The sequence below is a fragment of the Capricornis sumatraensis genome, chromosome 10 (genome assembly GCF_032405125.1).
Source record: "Capricornis sumatraensis isolate serow.1 chromosome 10, serow.2, whole genome shotgun sequence".
Taxonomy (NCBI): domain Eukaryota; kingdom Metazoa; phylum Chordata; class Mammalia; order Artiodactyla; family Bovidae; genus Capricornis; species Capricornis sumatraensis.
This window is the reverse complement of record NC_091078.1, coordinates 40,617,225-40,637,517: the sequence shown is the minus strand read 5'-3', so window position 1 is coordinate 40,637,517 and position 20,293 is coordinate 40,617,225. Positions and strand designations below refer to the sequence as shown.

The following is a 20,293-nucleotide window of genomic DNA, read 5'->3' as shown; positions in this document are numbered from 1 at the left end:
TTTCACATAGCATAAAGCTAATAAAAATATAATGAACCTAGTAATAAATATAATCAAAGTTAAGCAAAACTCAATCAATGAAGGACTTTAAAAAAAGAAATAAATCAGGAGAAATTACCATAGTTAATAGAGTTAACTCATTGCCATAAATTCTCCCCCAATTTCTCTATATACCCAGTGCATTTTAATTAATAGATTGACAAGGTTTTTCATAGACCTTGGAAAGCCGGTTTCTAAATAAGTAGGAACCATATGATCTAGCAGTTCTATACCTAGGTGCATACCCAAGAGACCTGAAAGTGTATGTTCACATACAGACTTGCAGGCAAATGTTCACAGCAGTATTACTCATAATAGCCAAAAAGTGGAAACAACCCAAATATCTATTAACTGATAAACAGATAAACAAAACATAGCACAATCATATATTACATATACACATCTTTAGAAATGAATATTATTCAGCCATGAATAGATTGAAGTACTGATATATGGTATGAGGTAGATGAATTTGCTGAGTGAAAGAAGCTAGACACAAAAAGGCACATATTGTATGATTCCATGTGTATGGAATATCCAGAATAGGCAACTCCACAGAGACAGAAAGATTAGTGCTTTCCAGGGGCTGAAGAGGGAGGATGGGAAATGACTGCAAATGTGTTACTGGTATATAAACAAACAGACCGGTGGGACAGAATAAGAAACTCAGAGACAGAGCCAAGCGTGTATGCAATATTGATGACCTCTGTGTTGCTCTAAATCAGTGGAGAAACAATAAAACATCAATATGTGGTCATGAGATAATTTATCAATATATACACTTATTTCAGGTAGATTAAAAACATAAATGGAAATGCAAGTTTTATACTTTTATAAGAAAATATAGGGTGATATTTTCATAACCTAATGTGAAAAGTGAAAGTATTAGCCACTCAATTGTGTCCAGCTCTTTGTGACCACATGGACTGTGGCCTACTAGGCTCCTCTGTGCATGGAATTCTCCAGGCAAGAATACCTGGAGTGGGTAGCCATTTCCTTCTCCAGAGGATCTTCTTCACCCAGGGATCGAACCCAAGTCTCCTGTTTGGCTTCTTTACTATCTGAGCCACCAGGGAAGCCCCCATCCTGATATAGGAAAGACTTTATTAAGGCCTCCAATACACAAATACAAAGGAAAAAATTGGTAAGTTTGACTACATTACAATTTAAAGCTTCAACTAGCTACTGTAACAAAACTAAAAGATGATCTACAGATGGGGACCATGTAGCTGCATATCATTTGCTCATTCTTTCAGCAAATATTGAATGTGCATGCTGTACCAGATGCTATATGACAGCAAGTTTGTCTGGTGGTGGGAATGATGCAGAAGAAAACAAACAAGGTATATATAGGAGAGAAAGGGAAGAATTCCTGGCACACAGGGCAGGGCAAATAGCCCAGGTATTTGCATGGCCCATTTGTTCTGCTCCTTCAGATCAATGGCACATGTCCCTTTCCCAGGAAGGCCTTTCCTGACCATCCTCTTGCAATTGCAACTTTTAATCCCATCCCAGGAAACCTTCATCTCTTCTTTTCTCCACTTTTTCTTTATAGCTGTTATCACTTCCTAGTGCCAAATATTTTATTTATTTGTCCTTCACTTGTCTCTTTTCACTAGAAAATAAACTTTGTAAGACCAGGGATCACCAGTACTTAGAACAGCAGCTAATGGGTTGGTGCAAAAGTAATTGCGGTTTTTGCATTGTTGAAATTTGCCGTTTGATATTGGAATACATTCTGTATAAATTTGATTATGATATACATCATTTTAATGTGCATTTCTCACTTTATGTTTTTGCGCTAATGACTTATTATTTGCTGTTTATTTTATATTTATTTTAGATTATGGAAATGTTGTTAGACAAAAAGCAAATTCAAGCAATTTTCTGATTTGAGTTCAAAATGGGTCGTAAAGCAGCAGAGACAGCTTGCAATATCGACTATGCATTTCACCCAGGAACTGCTAAGGAACATACAGTGCAGTAGTGGTTCAAGTTTTGCAAAGAAGACGAGAGCCTTGAAGTTGAAGCGCACAGTGGCTGGCCATTGGAAGCTGACAATGACAATTGAGAGCCATCATAGAAGATGATCCTCTTACAACTACATGAGAAGTTGCGGAAGAACTCAACATCAACCACTTTACAGTTGTTCAGTATTTGAAGCAAAATGGAAAGTTTAAAAAGTTCCATAATTGGGTGCCTCATGAGCTGACCAGAAATTTAAAAAAAAAATCATTTTGAAGTGTCATCTTTCCTTATTCAACACAATACAATGAGCCATTTCTGGATCAGATTGTGATATGTGACAAAAAGTAGATTGTGTATGACAACCGGAGATGACCAGCTCAGTTGCTGGACTGAGAAGAAGCTCCAAACCACTTCCCAAAGCCAAACTTACACCAAACGATCATGGCCACTCTTTGGTGGTCTGCTGCTGATCCACTGCTGGTGGTCCACCACAGCCTGCTGAACCCCGGTAAAGCCATCACATCTGAGAAGTGTGCTCAGCAAATTGACGAGATGCACTGAAAACTATGCCTGCAGCCAGCACTGGTCAACAGAGGGGCCCGATTCTCCACAGCAGTGCCTGACTCCACATTGAACAACCAACACTTCAAAAGTGGAACATTAAGGTTTTGCTTCATCCACTGTATTCACCTGACCTCTGGTTAACCAACTACCACTTCTTCAAGCATCTCGACAATGTTTTGCAGAGAAAATGTTTTCATAAACAGCAGGAGGCAGAAAAATGCTTTCCAAGTGTTTGTTGAATCCTGAATCATGGATTTTTATGCTATAGGGATAAGAAGACTTATTTCTCATTGGCAGCAATATATTGAAATAGGTTCCTATTTTGATATAAGAAAGATGTGTTTGAGCCTAGTCATAATGATTTAAAATTCATGATCCAAAACCACAATTATGCTCACACCAACCTAATATAACATGGTAGGTGCTCAACAAATACTTGTTAAATAAATAAGAAAATACTTGTGTCCTTAGTGGCACAAATCATATTGCCAGGCATAAACTATGCACAGAAATATTTGTTGAAGATTACCTGATCCGTAAAGGAAAAATATTTTATATATATTTTATTACAATTATAACTGCGGTGTTGGAGAAGACTCTTGAGAGAGTCCCTGGACAGCAAGGTGATCAGAACAGTCAATCCTAAAGGAAATCAACCCTGAATATTCATTGGAAGTTCAGTTGGTGAAGCTGAAGCTCCAATACTTTGGCCACCTGATGTCAAGAACTGACTCATTGGAAAAGACCCTGATGCTGGGAAAGATTGAAGGTAGGAGGAGGAAGGGACAACAGAGGATGAGCTGGTTGGATGGCATCACCGACTCGATGGATATGAGTCTGAGCAAGCTCTGGGAGTTGGTGATGCACAGGAAAGCCTGGCATGCTACAGTCCATGGGGTTGCAAAGAGTCAGACATGACTGAGCGACTGAAAAACAACTAATAACATTGAAGTATGTCTACATATCTACATGTATATATTTACAGAATTTGAAAAGCTTGTTTCCCTTCACTCTTTTGAAAAACTTTTTATAGCTTTATTGAGATATAATTCACTTATTTACAGTTCATCCAATTCATGTTTTTACTATATTCACAAATATGTGCAAGCATCATTAGTCAATTTTAGAATATTTTCATTACCTCGGAAATACAATACCCTTTAGCTATGATTCTTCTATCCCCTGCTTCCCATTTCTCTCAGTCCTAAGCAATGAATCTTTCTATCCCTATGGATTTGTCTGTTCTAAACATTACAAATGAATGGAATCACATATATGGGCTTCTGTGACTGACTTCTTTCACTTAGTATAATGTATCTGTATAGTAGCATGGATAGTATTTCATTTCTGTTTGTTGCCAAATAATATTTCACTGTATTGTTATTGTTCAGACACTAAGTCATGTTTGACTTTGTGACCTCATGGACTGCAGCACACCAGGCTTCCCGGTCTTTCATTATATCCAAGAGTTGGCTCAAACTCATGTCCATTGAGTCAGTGATGCCATCCAGCCATCTTATTCTGTTACCCACTTCTTCTCCTGCCTTCAATCTTTCCCAGCATCAGGGTCTTTTCTAATGAGTCAGCTCTTCGCATCAGGTGGCCATTGTATTGGAGCTTCAGCTTCAGCATCCTTCCAATGAATATTCAGGGTTGATTTTTTTAGGATTGACTGATTTGATCTGCTTGCTGTCCAAGGGACTCTCAAGAGCCTTCTCTAATACCACAATTCAAAAGCTCAATTCTTTGGTGCTCAGCCTTCTTTACAGTCCAGTTCTCACATCCTTACATGACTACTGGAAAAACCATAGCTTTGACTACATGGACCTTTACTGGCAAAGTTATATCTCTGCTTTTTAATACACTGTCTAGGTTTGTCATAGCTTTCCTTCCAAGGAGCAAGTGTCTTTTAACTTCATGGCTGCAGTCACAGTCTGCAGTGATTTTGGGGCCCAAGAAAATAAAGTCTGTCACTGTTTCCCCTTTCCCCCCATCTATTTGTTATGAAGTGATGGGACCAGGTACCATGATCTTAGTTTTTTGAATGTTGAGTTTTAAGCCAGCTTTTTCACTCTCTTCCTTCACCATCATCAAGAGACTTTAGATCCTCTTCACTTTCTGCCACTGGAGTGCATCTGCATATCTGAGGCTGATTATTTCTTCCAGCAATCTTGATTCCAGCTTGTAATTCATCCAGCCCAGCATTTTCATGATGTACTCTGCATATCAGTTAAATAAGCAGGATGACAATATACAGCCTTAATGTACTCCTTTCCCATTTTGGAACCAGTCTGTTGTTCCGGGTCCAGTTCAAACTGTTGCTTCTTGTCCTGCATACAGATTTCTCAGGAGACAAGTAAGCTGGTCTGGTATTCCCATCTCTTGAAGAATTTTCCACAGTTTGTTGTGATCCACGCAGTTAAAGGCTTTAGCATAGTCAATGCAGCAGAAGTAGATGTTTTTCTGGAACTACTTTGCTTTTTCGATAATGCAGCAGATGTTGGCAATTTGGTTTCTGGTTCTCTACCTTTTCTAAATCCAGCTTGTACATCTGGAATTCTCAGTTCATGTACTGTTGAAGCCTAACTTGTACGTTTTCAACATTAGCTTACTAGGCATGTGAAATGAGTGCAATTGTCCAGTAGTCTGAACATTCTTTGGCATTGTCCTTCTTTGGGACTGGAATGAAAATTAAACTTTTACCCAGAGGGATGTTGTGGGGAGGGAAGAGGGAGGGGGGGGTTCATGTTTGGGATCACATGTACACCCGTGGTGGATTCATGTCAATGTATGGCAAAACCAATACAGTATTGTAAGGTAAAATAAAGTAAAAATAAAAATTTTAAAAATAAATAAATAAGAAAAAAAAAAACCTAACCTTTTCCAGTTCTGTGGCCAATCCTGTGTTTTCCAAGTTTGCTGACATCTTGAGTGCAGCACTTTAACAGCATTATCTTTTAGGATTTGAAATAGCTCAGCTGAAATTCCATCACCTCCACTAGCTTTGTTCGTAGTAATGCTTCCTAAGCCCCACTTGACTTCACACTCCAGAATGTCTGACTGTAGGTGAGTGACCACACCATCTCAGTTATCAGGGTCATTAAGACCTTTTTTGCATATTTCTTCTGTATTCTTACCATTTCTTCTTAATCTCTTCTGCTTCTGTTAGGTTCTTGCTGCTTCTGTCCTTTACTGTGCCCACCCTTGTATGAAATTTTTCCTTGGTATCTTTAACTCCATTGTACTGATATACCATATTTTGTTCCTCCAGTCATCTGCTGATGTAAATTTGGGTAGTTTCCACCTTTTGCTTATTATGAAGAGTGCTGTTATGATCATCTGTGCACAAGGTATACTCCTAGAAGTAGAATTATTTGGGTCATATGCCAACTCCATGTTTAAGTTTTGAGACTGCCAAATGCCTTCTATAGTGATTGCACCTTTTTACATCCTTCATACCAACATATGAGACTTCTAATTTCTCTGTATCCCCACTAATACTTGTTATTTTCTGTAATTTTTTTTTATTATAGTCAGCCTAGTGGGATGTGAAGTGGTATCTCATTGTGGTTTTGCCCATCCCTATTACTCCCTGAAATACCAACTTCCTTCTTCAGTAAAGATCTAGAACATTAATTTCCTATTACTTTCTAGCATTGCCTGAAAAATATATCTGTGAAATGGTATGTGTACACTTCACGATACCACTTTAGATCCTATAGGTATCTTTTAAATATTACAGTTACCATTTTAGAAATGGTCACTCAAGTTTCTGGCAGTTTCTCACAGCTCCCTGTCCCACTTAGCTCCCTGACCCTCCCGCCACCTCCTGTGCTTCATGTAATAAGCACACAATAAGGTAAACTCTGAAGTGCAGACCCTTGTGCTGGCCTATTCCACCTAGCTCCCTGGCCCCCCCGCCCCTGTGCTTTATGTACTAAGCACACAATATGGTAAACACTGAAGCGCAGACCCTTGTGCAGGCCTGTCCCACCTAGCTCCCTGGCCCCCCACCCCCGTGCTTTATGTAATAAGCACACAATAAGGTAAACGCGGAAGCGCAGACTCTTGTGCTGGCCTGCGTTTTGTCTCTTACCTGACTTTGTGCTTTCTTAAGTAACCAGAACCAGTTTTTGCATGCGGTACTTTTTCCTGTAAAGGTGACAAATGTGAGGATTTATGGACTGAATAAAAACAGGTGCATTTAAAAGGTGTAGGACTTTATTCAGTCAAATGTGGCCAGATAGAATACAATATGAGGAAGAAAGAACACCATTCCAGAAGTGGAATCTTACTGAAAACCTTTTACTTTCCTTGCCCCAACTTAGGGTGGTAGCTTTCCCTTAAAAACAAAAGAAAATATATCCCACTAAGTACCAAAACTATGTTTATGCATTTGAAGCAATAAAACAAGGAGACAGGGTGGAGATGCCTTCTGCAGGTGCCACACAGATTGAGAGGCATTTCCTGACAAAGGAGTAGCTACAGTTGGGACACCTGGGGTAACGACATATGCAAATGAGTACTGGGAAAGTATTCCTGGGATTCACCTCCATTAAGTATTATACTTTGAGGCATCATTATAGGTTATGAAACATTATAGGTTAGAAACTCAGTTTCTAATGAGAAAGAAGTGAAAAGCAGTTCAGTGAAACACTGCTGTATTTGAACAGATGAACAGGAGTGGTGGTTGGAGAAAGAAAAGGATATGATGGATCCAGGTTTTGGAAAGGTGAGCTCTTGTGAACTGCTGTACCAGTGGAGTGGGGAAAAACACCCTTTTCCCACTATATACTTCAAGTAAGCACTGACTCTAATAATGTTGTAAATAACTGGCTTCCTTAGATGTAGAAGGAGTCACGTTAAAATGATTACAATTATATGAAAGTTCTCTCTCTTTCTCCTTTTTTTGTCACGGTCAAGTAGAAGACCACCGGTATTTCTACCACTGGTATGACCTTTTCAGGGTCAGTAGGATCAGACTTCACACAAACTCGGAATTTTACGACCAACATCATCAGCAAAGCTGTTCAGTACATAAGCAAAGCAGTTCAGTCCAGGTCTTCAGGAGCCTACTTTATCCACAAGGAATCTGGCTAACTGATACGTGTTCAAAGCTGCAGAGACGAAATGGGTGGTGTTTCCCAAGCGTCTTGCTCCAGAGCTGAAGAGACCCCAGAGATTAGCTAGAATAGAAAACCTTCCTATGACACAGGTCTGTCAGGCGCTTGAAATCACTGCCAAGTTATTTCATTTCAATCACTGTTCCTTTGTTACTAAATAAACAAGGAGGAAAGACTGTGTATATAAAGTGCCTACAATAAAGAGGTTATTTAGGGAAAACATACTAAAATACAGTACTTGTGTTTTCCCAACCAGCCCCAGGCCGTCCAGCCTCAGCCTGAGTTCTACCCTAGAGAATGCTGTAGCGCATGTTCCTTTTGGAAAGCGACGGTGGGAGAAGGGTATCAAAGCTAATCTTTAACTGAGACTTTACTATGTGAAAAACTCTTCTGCGCTTCTTAGTGGTAACACATTTAATGGTCAAATAATCCTACGAGGCGGGTCCAAATTTAACCCTATTTCTCAGATGAAGAAATTGAGCTAGAGATGAATTACTTCCTTAAGGTCACACAGTCACTCAGCGACGGGGACCACCGCGAAAGCAGGCATTCCGGAGAAGAGCACGACGGAGGACACAAGAAGAGGGAGGGAAAGGGGGAGACGGGGAGGCGGGAGGGGGACACACAGGGGAGAAATAACCAGGACTGTCTCGCACTGATTGATATGCATATTTTCATCACTTTAGCTGCTGGCGTCACCGCCAGGAACGGAAAAGACTTCTACCTCTGTAAGGTTCAGCCTCGATAACAAGAAAACCATCGCACAGGAGACGCGTGGACGCTCCCTTTCTCACCCGCAGGTTCCCCGGCGTCGCAGGGCCGCCTTCAGCGGCGAACTACAACCCCCACTATGCACCGCGCGGGGGCCAGGGGCCCATGCGGGGGGCGCACGCGAGGGTGTTCCACAGGCGCCTTGAGAAAAAGAAAAAAAGTGTACATCTTCCGTCGCTCTCCAGCCTTCACACTGTTCTCACTCTCAGAGGGATGCGGTCGTCTTTTTTATGAACAGCTAATACGGAAAAGCGTGTAAGGTCGCTTCTGTTTTCAGGCACAACAGAGGGCAGCTGCGACAACAGCGCCCGGGCGCGAGGTCCTCGGTCAAGCGCGGGGCAGAGCCAACAGAGGCGGGGCGGGGACGCGGCCGGAAGTGTGCTCAAGCGGAGAGAGAAACCTGAGTGGTTGTTGGTGCGCGCTTCCGGCTAGTGCGCTGACGTCGGCCGGCTGTACAGGGCGCCGCTGAGGGCTCTTCGGCCGCCGCCGCGCGTACCCTGCTCGCCCCGAGGCGCTTAGTCTCCTCTCTTCTCGCCGTAGGCCTTGACGACATGAGCAGCAAAGAAGGTGGCATCCTCAAAAGCTTTGGGCGTGATTTACTTATTTAATCCAGCCTTTTTGTCGCATTTTCCACTTCCCACCCTTGAAAGATGCTTTCTCCCCGCGCACACTCGGGGGGCGGCGGCCCTGGTGATTTCCCCGGCCACATTGGCCGTATTTACCTCTTTTCCTTAATCCTCGAGGCATTTTTATCTTAGTTCGGTAATTGCCCCACCTTGTTCCAGATCAGGGAACCCACTGTGGGAGGTTTGGATGAGCTTAAGGTTTGGGAGGTGGTGGGGGAAGATAGTGCTGCTTTTTGTCCGTTTGCTGAGAAAGTCTCTGCGATGAGGCCCAGGGGAGGTCTGGTTTTAAGGAAGAAAGGGGTTTATCTCTGCTATGTGTTGTCAAGTCCTGGCGATGGGAGAGCCCTGTCCAACCTTTTTTTCCTTCTCTATGTAAGGATCAGGAGGGTTCAGGAAAAGGAAGCATGACAATTTCCCACATAACCAGAGAAGAGAAGGGAAGGATGTTAATTCATCTTCACCTGTGATGTTGGCCTTCAAATGTAAGTTCTCTATCTGGAGGTTTTCCAGTGGTGCTCGGTCTGTCATGAAAATTGAGATTACAAAAGTCTTGACTTTATTTTCCCCTTTTAAGTTTCACAGGTAAACATTAATTAACATCAGACCTGCCACATAACTGGAAATTACTGTGCACCTGATACACAAGCATACATATCAGCTATATATGTACGGATAATTTTAAATGTGTATTGGTTTTGTTTTCTCCGCTAGGCTTTTGGAGACTTTTATGTTTGTTTTTTTTTTTTAAGATTTTTTTTGATGTAGAACATTTTAAAAGTTCTTATTGAATTTGTTATAATAGCTGCTTCTATTTTATGTTTTGATTTTTTGACCATGAGGCATGTGGGATCCCCGACCAGGCATCGACCTCACACCCTCTTAATTGAATGGTGAAGTCTCAACCACTGAACCAGGAGGGAAACGCTGTATTTTTGTTTTCACTATATCTTTTTGCAGAGAGTGGGCACTCAAGTGCATGTAAATTATATGGATATGTTTAGTCCCAGATTCTCTTTTCTCAGTATATTAACTTGGGAAAATTCCTCTTTGCAAAACAAAGTATAAAACAAAATTCATGTAACTCTTGTCTTCTGTCCAGCATCCTATTTTTTTGTACACAATGTGTGGCAGGCAAGATCTTAGTTCCCCTACCTGGGATTGAATCCATGGTCCTCTGCAGTGAAATTGCAGAGACCTGGCCACTGGACCAGCACAGAATTCCCGCAGCATCCTATTCTTTATAGTTTCTGTAGTTCAGAAATCCAAGACAGGCTTAGCTGTTGGTTCAGATAACTTGGAGTCACCTTGAATTGAGTTGGAGGATCCACAACTATCAGTCACTTAGGCCTTCTGCTAGCAGTCAGCTCTGTGTGCCCCCATGTGGACCCCTCCATAGTACTACCTGAGTGAACTTGTGTAACAGCATTTGGCTTCCCCAGATAGAGGGAGGGAGAAGACCACAGTTCTCTTATGTCCTAATCTTGGATATCATACATGTCACTTTTGCTGTAGTTTATTAGTTAGAAATGAGGCAGTTTAAAACTCAGCCTCATGTTTGAGAGAAAGGGAATTTAGTGCTACGTTTTGAGAGGAGGAGTATTAAGTAAATTGTGGACATATTCGAAGATTGTCACAGCGCATAACTGTGATCTTCAGTGGTGTAAGACGACTACTTGTGACTGAGGAAAGAGCGTATTGATAGAGCTATATGCGCAGTGGAGAAGCTGCGCTGGGTCAAGTGCTCCCTGTTGTTACGGGCTCACGCACTCCATTGCTTGTTTCCAAGCATGTTTTGCTGTCTTACGTTTCTTCCTGCCTTTGTCTTCGTAGCTCATTAGGCCTGGAATAGCTTCTACCTTGGGGCCCCATTGCCCCGCTGAGATACTGCTCTTTAGGCCTGGAATAGCTTCTAGCTTGGAGAAGGCAATGGCACCCCACTCTAGTACTCTTGCTTGGCAAATCCCATGGACACAGGAGCCTGGTAGGCTGCAGTCCATGGGGTCGCTAGGAGTTGGATACCACTGAGTGACTTCACTTTAACTTTTCACTTTCGTGCATTGGAGAATGAAATGGCAACCCACTCCAGTGTTCTTGCCTGGAGGATCCCAGGGACGGGGGAGCCTGGTGGGCTGCCGTCTATGGGGTCACACAGAGTTGGACACGACTGAAGCGACTTAGCAGCAGCAGCAGCTTCTAGCTTGATGCGCCATTGCCCCACTGATGTTCTGTAATTTTTTTAAAGACCCATTCCAAGTAGCTTCTTCCTACTTTTCTGATCTTTTTCTGATTTTCCTCCCAAGCAAATTTGGTGACAGACATTGCCTTCATTGAACATCCATCCATTTAGTCAAGACGTATTTATTGAACATCTGTGTTCTAGCAAGGGCTTCCCAGGTGGTGCTAGTGGTAAAGAATCTGGCAGCCTATGCAGGAGATACAAGAGACATAGGTTTGATCCCTGGGTTGGGAAGGTTCCCTGGAGTAGGAAATGGCAACCTGCTCAGGTGTTCTTTCCTGTAGAATCCCATGGACAGAAGATCCTGTGGGGCTACAGTCCATGGGGTCTCAAAGAGTCAGGACTGAGTGACTGAACACTGCTAATACTGTGTTTCCGCATATGTTGATAGTGAACAAGAAAAACATAATTCCTGCTTTACTGAGCCTTTTGTATATATTTATTATAACATGATCACATTCAATTCTTTGCATCTGTCTCATACTGGACTGAGCTTGAGGATAGAAACTGCCTTATTTAACTTTTTATTCATAGTATCTAATTCACAGTGGTGATTAATATAGTCAAAATGTGAATGCATTTGATTGTCTTCAAATGTTAGGCAAAATCCTAGCCTAACTATTATTTCAGTAATAAAAGACTGGATGTATTTATGCCTTTGTTAGCTGCTAATTTGCTTAATATTCAAGTTCTGAATACACTTTTGTATTCAGGTTCAAAGTATGACTGTGGACTGCCAGGCAGCTTGCTAGTTCTTTGGAATGATAATTCTTCTAAAATAAAGTGGTTATTAAGTAAGTAAGTGCTTTATGGGTATTTCAACACCTAGGGCTTGAGAATTCAGAAAGTTGATGTTATTAAGGTTTAAAGCATAATTTGAAAATTCTGGTTTATTTTTTGTGGATATTTACCTTGTGCATGGTAAGGTAATTAAAAATAACTTTACATAATTTAGTGAAGTAGTTGAAAGTAATTTTTATAAGTAGTTATATGTGGTAATTTTGTGATAACAGTCTCTTTATTAGAACAGATAATTTGTTACAATATATACATCTCATTGGAGGCTCTGGGTGGTAAAATCTAGTTAAGGCATACCTTTATTTAAAGAAATTCAGAATATCTTGGTTAGTAGCAGAGTTTTTGATTTCCAGGTATTTTAAAAGTAAATAATTTGATTTCTCCTATATACTGACAATATTGTTTCATTATACTTTCAAATGTAGAACAAGCATGCTTATGGTCATAATAATGTGTTTTTAGCATTTCAGCAGGAACTTGATGCAAGACATGACAAATACGAGAGACTTGTGAAACTGAGTCGAGATATAACTGTTGAAAGCAAAAGGACGATTTTTCTCCTCCATAGAATTACAAGGTAAATAAGTATCTTTACATTTGTTACAGTTGGATACAGGTTGGTATGTATTTTATATTTATCAGTAAGTCAGTGGGCAGTAACTAGCTGACTTTTTTTAAACACCAGGATCAAGAGTCTGTTATTAGCAGGTAGATTTTATTTTAACAATAAACATTTTTTTAAAAATAGGAAATTTTCTTATTTTCAGAACAGCTAAGGATTTGTGTCTTGTTAAGATCATTCACAGAGATAGAACTATTGTTTATGAACATCAGTTCAGTTCAGTCGCTCAGTCGTGTCCGACTCTGCGACCCCGTGAATAGCAGCACGCCAGGCCTCCCTGTCTATCACCAACTCCCGGAGTTCACTCAGACTCACGTCCATCAAGTCAGTGATGCCATCCAGCCATCTCATCCTCTGTCATCCCCTTCTCCTCCTGCCCCCAATCCCTCCCAGCATCAGACTCTTTTCCAATGAGTCAACTCTTCGCATGAGGTGGCCAAAGTACTGGAGTTTCAGCTTTAGCATCATTCCTTCCAGAGAAATCCCAGGGCTGATCTCCTTCAGAATGGACTGGTTGGATCTCCTTGCAGTCCAAGGGACTCTCAAGAGTCTGCTCCAACACCACAGTTCAAAACCATCAGTTCTTCGGCGCTCAGCCTTCTTCACAGTCCAACTCTCACATTCATACATGACTACTGGAAAAACCATAGCCTTGACTAGATGGACCTTAGTCGGCAAAGTAATGTCTCTGCTTTTGAATATGCTATCTAGGTTGGTCATAACTTATCTTCCAAGGAGTAAGCATTTTTTAGTTTCATGGCTGCAGTCACCATCTGCAGTGATTTTGGAGCCCCAAAAAATAAAGTCTGCCACTGTTTCCCCATCTGTTTCCCATGAAGTGATGGGACCAGATGCCATGATCTTAGTTTTCTGAATGTTGAGCTTTAAGCCAACTTTCTCACTCTCCTCTTTCACTTTCATCAAGAGGCTTTTTAGTTCCTCTTCACTTTCTGCCATAAGGATGGTGTCATCTGCATATCTGAGGTGATTGATATTTCTCCCGGCAATCTTGATTCCAGCTTGCATTTCTTCCAGCCCAGCATTTCTCATGATGTACTCTTCATATAAGTTAAATAAGCAGGGTGACAATATACAGCCTTGACGTACTCCTTTTCCTACATATTTAAACTTTAATCATTTATTAGAGCCTATTAACATTAAAGCTTTTCTTGGATGATATGTGCAACAATTTTAGTATTAGGGAAACACTGCATTCTACTTATCTTCCCATTCATTTTTCAGTTCATTGGACATTGGGCTTTCTGCCTCACCGAATTGAAATTGAAATTGCCTTTGTTCACTCATATTGGTAAATCTAGTATATACTCTTCTACTGTTTTCTTATTTACATTTTTGCAGCATGTGATAGTGTTGACTGTTTAATTCTTTGGGGGAATTCTGAAGTTCTTCCACCTTCAGCTCTGTGATATTCTTACACTATGACTTGACTGTTTTTCTAGGTGAAAGTATTAATTGCTCAGTCCTGTTTGGCTCTTTGCGACCCCATGGACTTTAACCCACCAGGCTCCCCAGTCAAGAATACTGGAGTGGGTTGCCGAGTCCTCTTCTAGGGGATATTTCCGACTTAGGGATCAAACCCTGGTCTCCTGCATTGCAGGCAGATTCTTAACTGTCTAAGCCACCAGGGAAGCTTAATTCTTTGCAAGTTCCCCACCTTCAGCTCTGTGACATTCTTTCTGTAGGTCTTTACTGTTTTTTTAGGGAGCTCTGTATATTTGATAGATTTCTTTGTTACAAATAAAAAAAGCGAACTTAAACTAGCCTAGATTAAGAGGAGGGAAGTAGAATATTTTATGAATGCAGCTGGGTATTTCCATTTTCTCATCTTTGTTTTGTATTTCATTTGACTAGCTTTCTTAGCTTTTCTGTTCTGCATTGAGGTAGAAATCATCCACCCTGTAGCTCACAAAGAGAGATTTTTTTTACATTGGCAATTCCACATGCCTCCAGAAGCTAGTGAGGATTGGCTCCCCACTCTGTGTCTGACAAAGTATTTAAGCAAGTCCAAGTGTAATTTTTGAGCTTTTTATTATTAAAGTAGTATTGAAGTACTCTATTCATGCACAGCTTTTAAGGTAACTCTGAAATACTTTAATTTTTATTCCATTAAGTGGAAACAATTTGTCATATGTAGATTAGTGGAATGTGGCACTATTAACATTTTCTTTTTTATACTTGGTTCCAAAATTAGTTTTTTACTTGTTTTTTGAACCAGTTTTCAGGTAGCTTATACACACTTGAGCTTGTATTATGAAAAAAAGCAACACTGATCTGGTAAATTATGAACACCTTTTTCAGTAGAAATTTCAGTTCTAAAACAATTGTCAATATTGAGCAGTTTAAAGAAATAGTAAAACTGCAACAGGAGAATTTCATATTTTGGAGAAAACCATGTTACTGTGTAACATCATCTTATGGTTGTCTACCAAAAAATAATAAATATTCATTATCGTAAACTTAGAAAATAATAATCTCAAGACGTTAAGGTACTGAGTGAAAGAAGTCAGTGAATGAAGTACTCTGACAGCCATTATCAGTAAGCAATTTCATATGTTATGCTTTTTTTAATCCTAATTGTTTCCATATTGTCCCTAATGTTTTTTGATTAGTAAACTAATAGTAAACTTCAGAAAAATTATAAATTAGAGAAAGTAAAACACTTAATGAAAGAAATCAGAGTACATAAAGATAACTACTCTTAATGAGTACTTTTCATATTTTAACTATACTTTCATTTTCTTTAATAGATAAAGGTTAAAATAAATAGATAAGGGTAATATCTCTTTACCAGTGAGCTTTGGTAGTTTGATCTTTTAAAAAATTTTTCCATTTTGTTTCATAATGTTCTTTTATTTCTATAGAATCTGTTGTAATATCCTCTCTCTCATTCCTGAAGTTGGTAATTCGTATCCTCTCTTCTTGATCTGTCTGGCTAGAGGTTTATCAGTTTTATTGATCTTAAAGGACTACTGTTGATTTCATTGATATTCTGTATGGTTTTCTGACATATTGATTTCTGCTATTTCCTTCTTTCTGTTTACTTTGGATTCATTTGTTCCTTTTCTGAAGAATTTCTTAAGGTGGAAGCTGGGATCAAAGAAGAAACTGAGATCATTTCTTCTTTTCTAATACAGTGCTCTCTGTTTCCCTTTTACACCTCTAAGTACATTTTAGCCACATTCCACAAATTTTGATATTTTGTTTTTCATTTTCATTCAGTTCAAAATACTTTCTAATTTTCATTTTCATCTTTGATTTCATCTTGGGTTGTTTAGATGTTGTTTGGTTTCCAAATACTTGGGAATTTTCCAAGCATGTTTTTTATGATGTGAATTCTTTTAAATTTACTAAAACTTGGTTTTGACCCAGAATGTGGTCTCTCTGGACCTTGTACACTTGAAAAGTATATGTACTCTGCTGCTGTTGAGTGTAGTGTCAGCTAAGTCAAGTTGGTTGATGATATTGTTCAATCATCTGTGACGTTTCTGATTTTTATTAACATATACTTGTTCTGTCAATTATTGAGAGACGCTGAAATCTCTTGACTATAATTGTGAATTTGTCTATTTCTTTTTGCAGTTCTATCAGTTTTTGCTTGATGTATTTAAGTTCTTTCATTTGATGTATTAAATGACATTTAGGATTGTTCTGTTGACTTTATGAATTGACCCATTATTATCATGATTATATCCCTGGAAATATTCTTTGTTTGGAAATCTGTTTTGTTATTATATTGATAACTACTCTCATTTTCTTTTGATTAGTGTTAACAGGGTATATCTTTATTCATCCTTTTATTTTTAGTCTATTTATGTCTGGACTTCCCTGGTGACTCAGACAGTAAAGCATCTGCCTGCAATGCTGGAGACTGGGTTCAATCCCAAGGTCAAGAAGGTCCCTTGGAGAAGGGAATGGCAACCCACTCCAGTAGTCTTGTCTGGAGAATTCCATGGACAGAAGAGCCTTGTGGCTACAGTCCATGGGGTCACAGAATCAGGCATGATTGAGTGGCTAACACTTTAACACTGTATGTATTTAAAAAGGCTTTCTTAAAAAAAAAAAAAAAGGCTTTCTTATCTTTTTTGGTTTTTAATCCATTTATCAATTTTATCTAATCTCTGCCTTTTACATAGGTGTTTAGACCATTTACATTTAATGTGATTATTGACATGGTTGGAATTCAACCTGTGATCCATTTTCCTTTTTTTTTTTTTGCCTTATTTTGGATTGAGTATTTTTTATAATTCCATTTTTTATCTTATTTGTTGACTTATTAGCTGTACTTTTTTTTGTTTTTGTCGTGGTTGTTTTATGGTTTGTAATATATGACTTGTCACAGCCTGCTGTCCATACTTTGTACAATACCATGTTAACTGAAACTTGTGCATTTCAGAATCTTATCTTTCTTTGCATGGTTCTGTGGTAATAGTTACTTTGTAAATTGAGGTCACAGTGTTGATATGCACAGATTTCAGTTAACATGATACTGTGCAGAGTAAGGACAGCTTGCATATCACTTTGCCTATAATATATGAACCCTATAATTCTATTCTTTCTTTTCCATTTCACTTTTACAAGCTTGGCTGGCCTTTGTACTACTTCTGAAATACATGCTACTTCTATCTTATTTATAATCCCTGTGGGTGTATACTCAGTCATGTCTGACTCTTTATGGCTCTATGGACTGTAGCCCTCCAGGCTCCTCTGTGCATGGAATTTTCCAAGCAAGAATACTGGAGCAGGTTGCCATTTCCTACTCAGAGGGATTTTCCCAACTCGCGTGGAACCTGCACTCCTGCATTGGCAGGCAGATTCATTACTACAGTGCCACCTGGCTTAGCCTATAAGTAAGTTAAGCCGCTCAGTCGTGTCCGATTCTTTGCGACCCCGTGGACTGTAGCCTACCAGGCTTCTCCATCCATGAGATTCTCCAGGCAAGAATACTGGAGTGGGTTACCATTCCCTTCTTCAGGGGATATTCCTGACCCAGGGATTGAACCCGGGTCTCCCGCATTGGAGGCAGATGCTTTAACCTCTGAGCCACCAGGGAAGATATAGGCTTAGCCTATAATCCCCATAATATACCAGAAATGGTAAATATATGGAAAAAGATAAAATTTTAATTGAAAAGTCATATTGTTCAAGTAAAAATAATTATTATTTTGGGGATTATTATTTTTACTTAAAATTTAAAAATTAGTACTTTAAATAAAAGTACTAATCCCCATAATACATTATTATTTTTAAACAATATGATTTTTTAAATTAAAGTTATCTTTTCCCATATATTTACCATTTCTGGTGTCCCTTATTCCTTTATTAATAGAACCATGTTTTCATCTGGCATCATTTTTCTTTTGCCTGAAGAACTTCCTTTAATATGTTTTGTAGTGCCCGTGTGCCAGTGATGAATCAACTATTTCTGGTCTTGTATGGGCTCTTGAGATTATTTTGTGTGTTCACTTAGAGTGGGCCTTTTTTCAGCCTCACAAGTTTGCACTAATCAAAATTCAACTGAAGACATGAGTAGTCCCCTCTGTAGATCTCTGAAACTCTCTGCATGTATTTTCTCCTTTGTTTCTTTGCCTTGCAAGTTTTAGCCATCTTGACCACTGTGAACGCCCATCTCCTCCGCCTCTACTGTGGAAGACTCCTAGGGGCCACCTAAGTTTCTCATGCCTACACTGTCACTTGGAAACTCTTCACGCAGTCAGCAATAGTCACAGGGCACATGTCCTTTTTTTCACTCTCATGCTGTCCTATGCTGCTTGTTTCACAATGTCTGAAAACCTTTTTATTTATTTATTTTTTATATGTTTGTTTCTCTTTAGTTGTTTATGGTGGGATGACAAATCCTGTTCATGTTATTCCATCTGACTAAAAGTAGACCTCTCTAGGTGTCTTATTGTTGTTGAGGATAACTGCTTCACAATGTTGTGTTAGTTTCTGCTGTACAATAGCGTGAATCAGCTGTGAGTTTACATATATCCCCTCACTCTTGAGCCTCACTCCCAACCCCATCCCACCTGGCTAGGTCATCACAGAGCACCAAGCTGAGCTCTCTGTGCTATATAGTAGCTTCCCGTTAGTTATCTCTTTTACACATGAAAGGAGATCAGTCCTGAATACTCATTGGAAGGAGTGGTGCTGAAGCTGAAGCTCCGATAGTTTGGCCACTTGATACGAAGAACTGACTCATTGGAAAAGACTGTGATGTTGGGAAAGATTGAAGGCAGGAGAACGGGATGACAGAGGATGAGATGGTTACCAACTCAATGGACATGAGTTTCAGCAAGCTCCGGGAGTTGGTGATGGACAGGGAAGCCTGGCATGCTGTAGTCTGTGTGGTCCCAAAGAGTTGGACATGACTGAGCAACTGATCTGAACTGAGTGTATGTATGTTAATGCTACTCTCTCAGTTTGTCCCACCATCTCCTTCCCCTGCAGTGTCCACAGTCTGTTCTCTACATCTGCATCTCTGTTCTTGCCCTGACATAGGTTCATCAGTACCACTTTTCTAGATTCCATATGTATGCATTAATATACAATATTTATTTTTCTCTTTCTGACTTAACTTCACTCTGTATGACAGAGTCTAGGTCCATCCGCATCACTGCAAACAACCTAATTTCATTCCTTCTTATGGCTAAGTAATATTTCACTGTATATATGTACTACAACTTCTTTATCCATATATCATATTTTTATGAACATAATTTCTCTTGTAGTTATGGTTATGTTATAAATACAGCTTCTTATACTTCTTTACACTGAATATTATGTTAAAGCATTTTCCATTTTTTTACCTATTTTTAATAAAATTATAGTTGTATTTTTGAGTTAGAAGTTTCAAGATACATAGGATATTTATTTAGCTGTGCATTAGTTGATATGTATTTTATTTCAGTTTTTCACTATCAAAACATCTGGCTGATACTTTAAAAGTTCCCAATATCTTGATTGTAGTGCTCCTGATATGGAAGAAATATTGACTGAATCAGAAGTTAAATTGGATGGTGTCAGACAAAAGATACTGCAGGTAGCCCAAGAGCTCTCAGTAGAAGACATGCATCAGTTCCATAGAGCCATTACTACAGGTGAGTCTAGGTGTACTTTAGTGGTAATGTTTAAAAGAAAATAGTATGTTAAATGATTTATGTATGCATTGCATGAATTACAATTAACACTTAGTGAAATATTATTGGCTTTAAAAAATTGGGACTTCGAGTAGTAATATAAAATAATTTCTTACTTGGCTTTATTTTCCTGTGTAGTGATAATTATTGATAGATTTTGATAAAGTAATTGAGGAGACACTCTTAATAGAGAAACTTTATTCTTGAATGAGTAGAGTGTATTCAGACAGGGTGTATCTCATTCCCCACTGAGTATATATTTCACTTGTGGCTCTAAGTTTCAGTTACAATAGGTTCATAAAAAGAGGAGGTATCACCTAGCCAGATGGACCAAAACATCTCATAGTGCGACTCCATACTGGGAATTCTAGGGTAATACTGGGTTTTAT

At 39.3% G+C, this 20,293-nt stretch overlaps 1 protein-coding gene across 2 annotated transcripts in view; it reads left to right on the top strand.

Moving 5' to 3' along the window:
- Nucleotides 1–8,924: 8,924 nt before the first annotated feature.
- Nucleotides 8,925–20,293, top strand: part of TSNAX (translin associated factor X) — a 34,093-nt gene continuing 22,724 nt past the window's right edge. For both annotated transcript variants that reach the window (XM_068982287.1, XM_068982288.1), the window contains exons 1-4: nucleotides 8,925–9,032; nucleotides 9,469–9,573; nucleotides 12,588–12,702; nucleotides 19,735–19,865. In XM_068982287.1, the coding sequence (XP_068838388.1) occupies nucleotides 9,017–9,032; nucleotides 9,469–9,573; nucleotides 12,588–12,702; nucleotides 19,735–19,865 (367 nt within the window). In that variant the 5' untranslated portion in view covers nucleotides 8,925–9,016. The remainder of the gene's footprint in view (nucleotides 9,033–9,468; nucleotides 9,574–12,587; nucleotides 12,703–19,734; nucleotides 19,866–20,293) is intronic.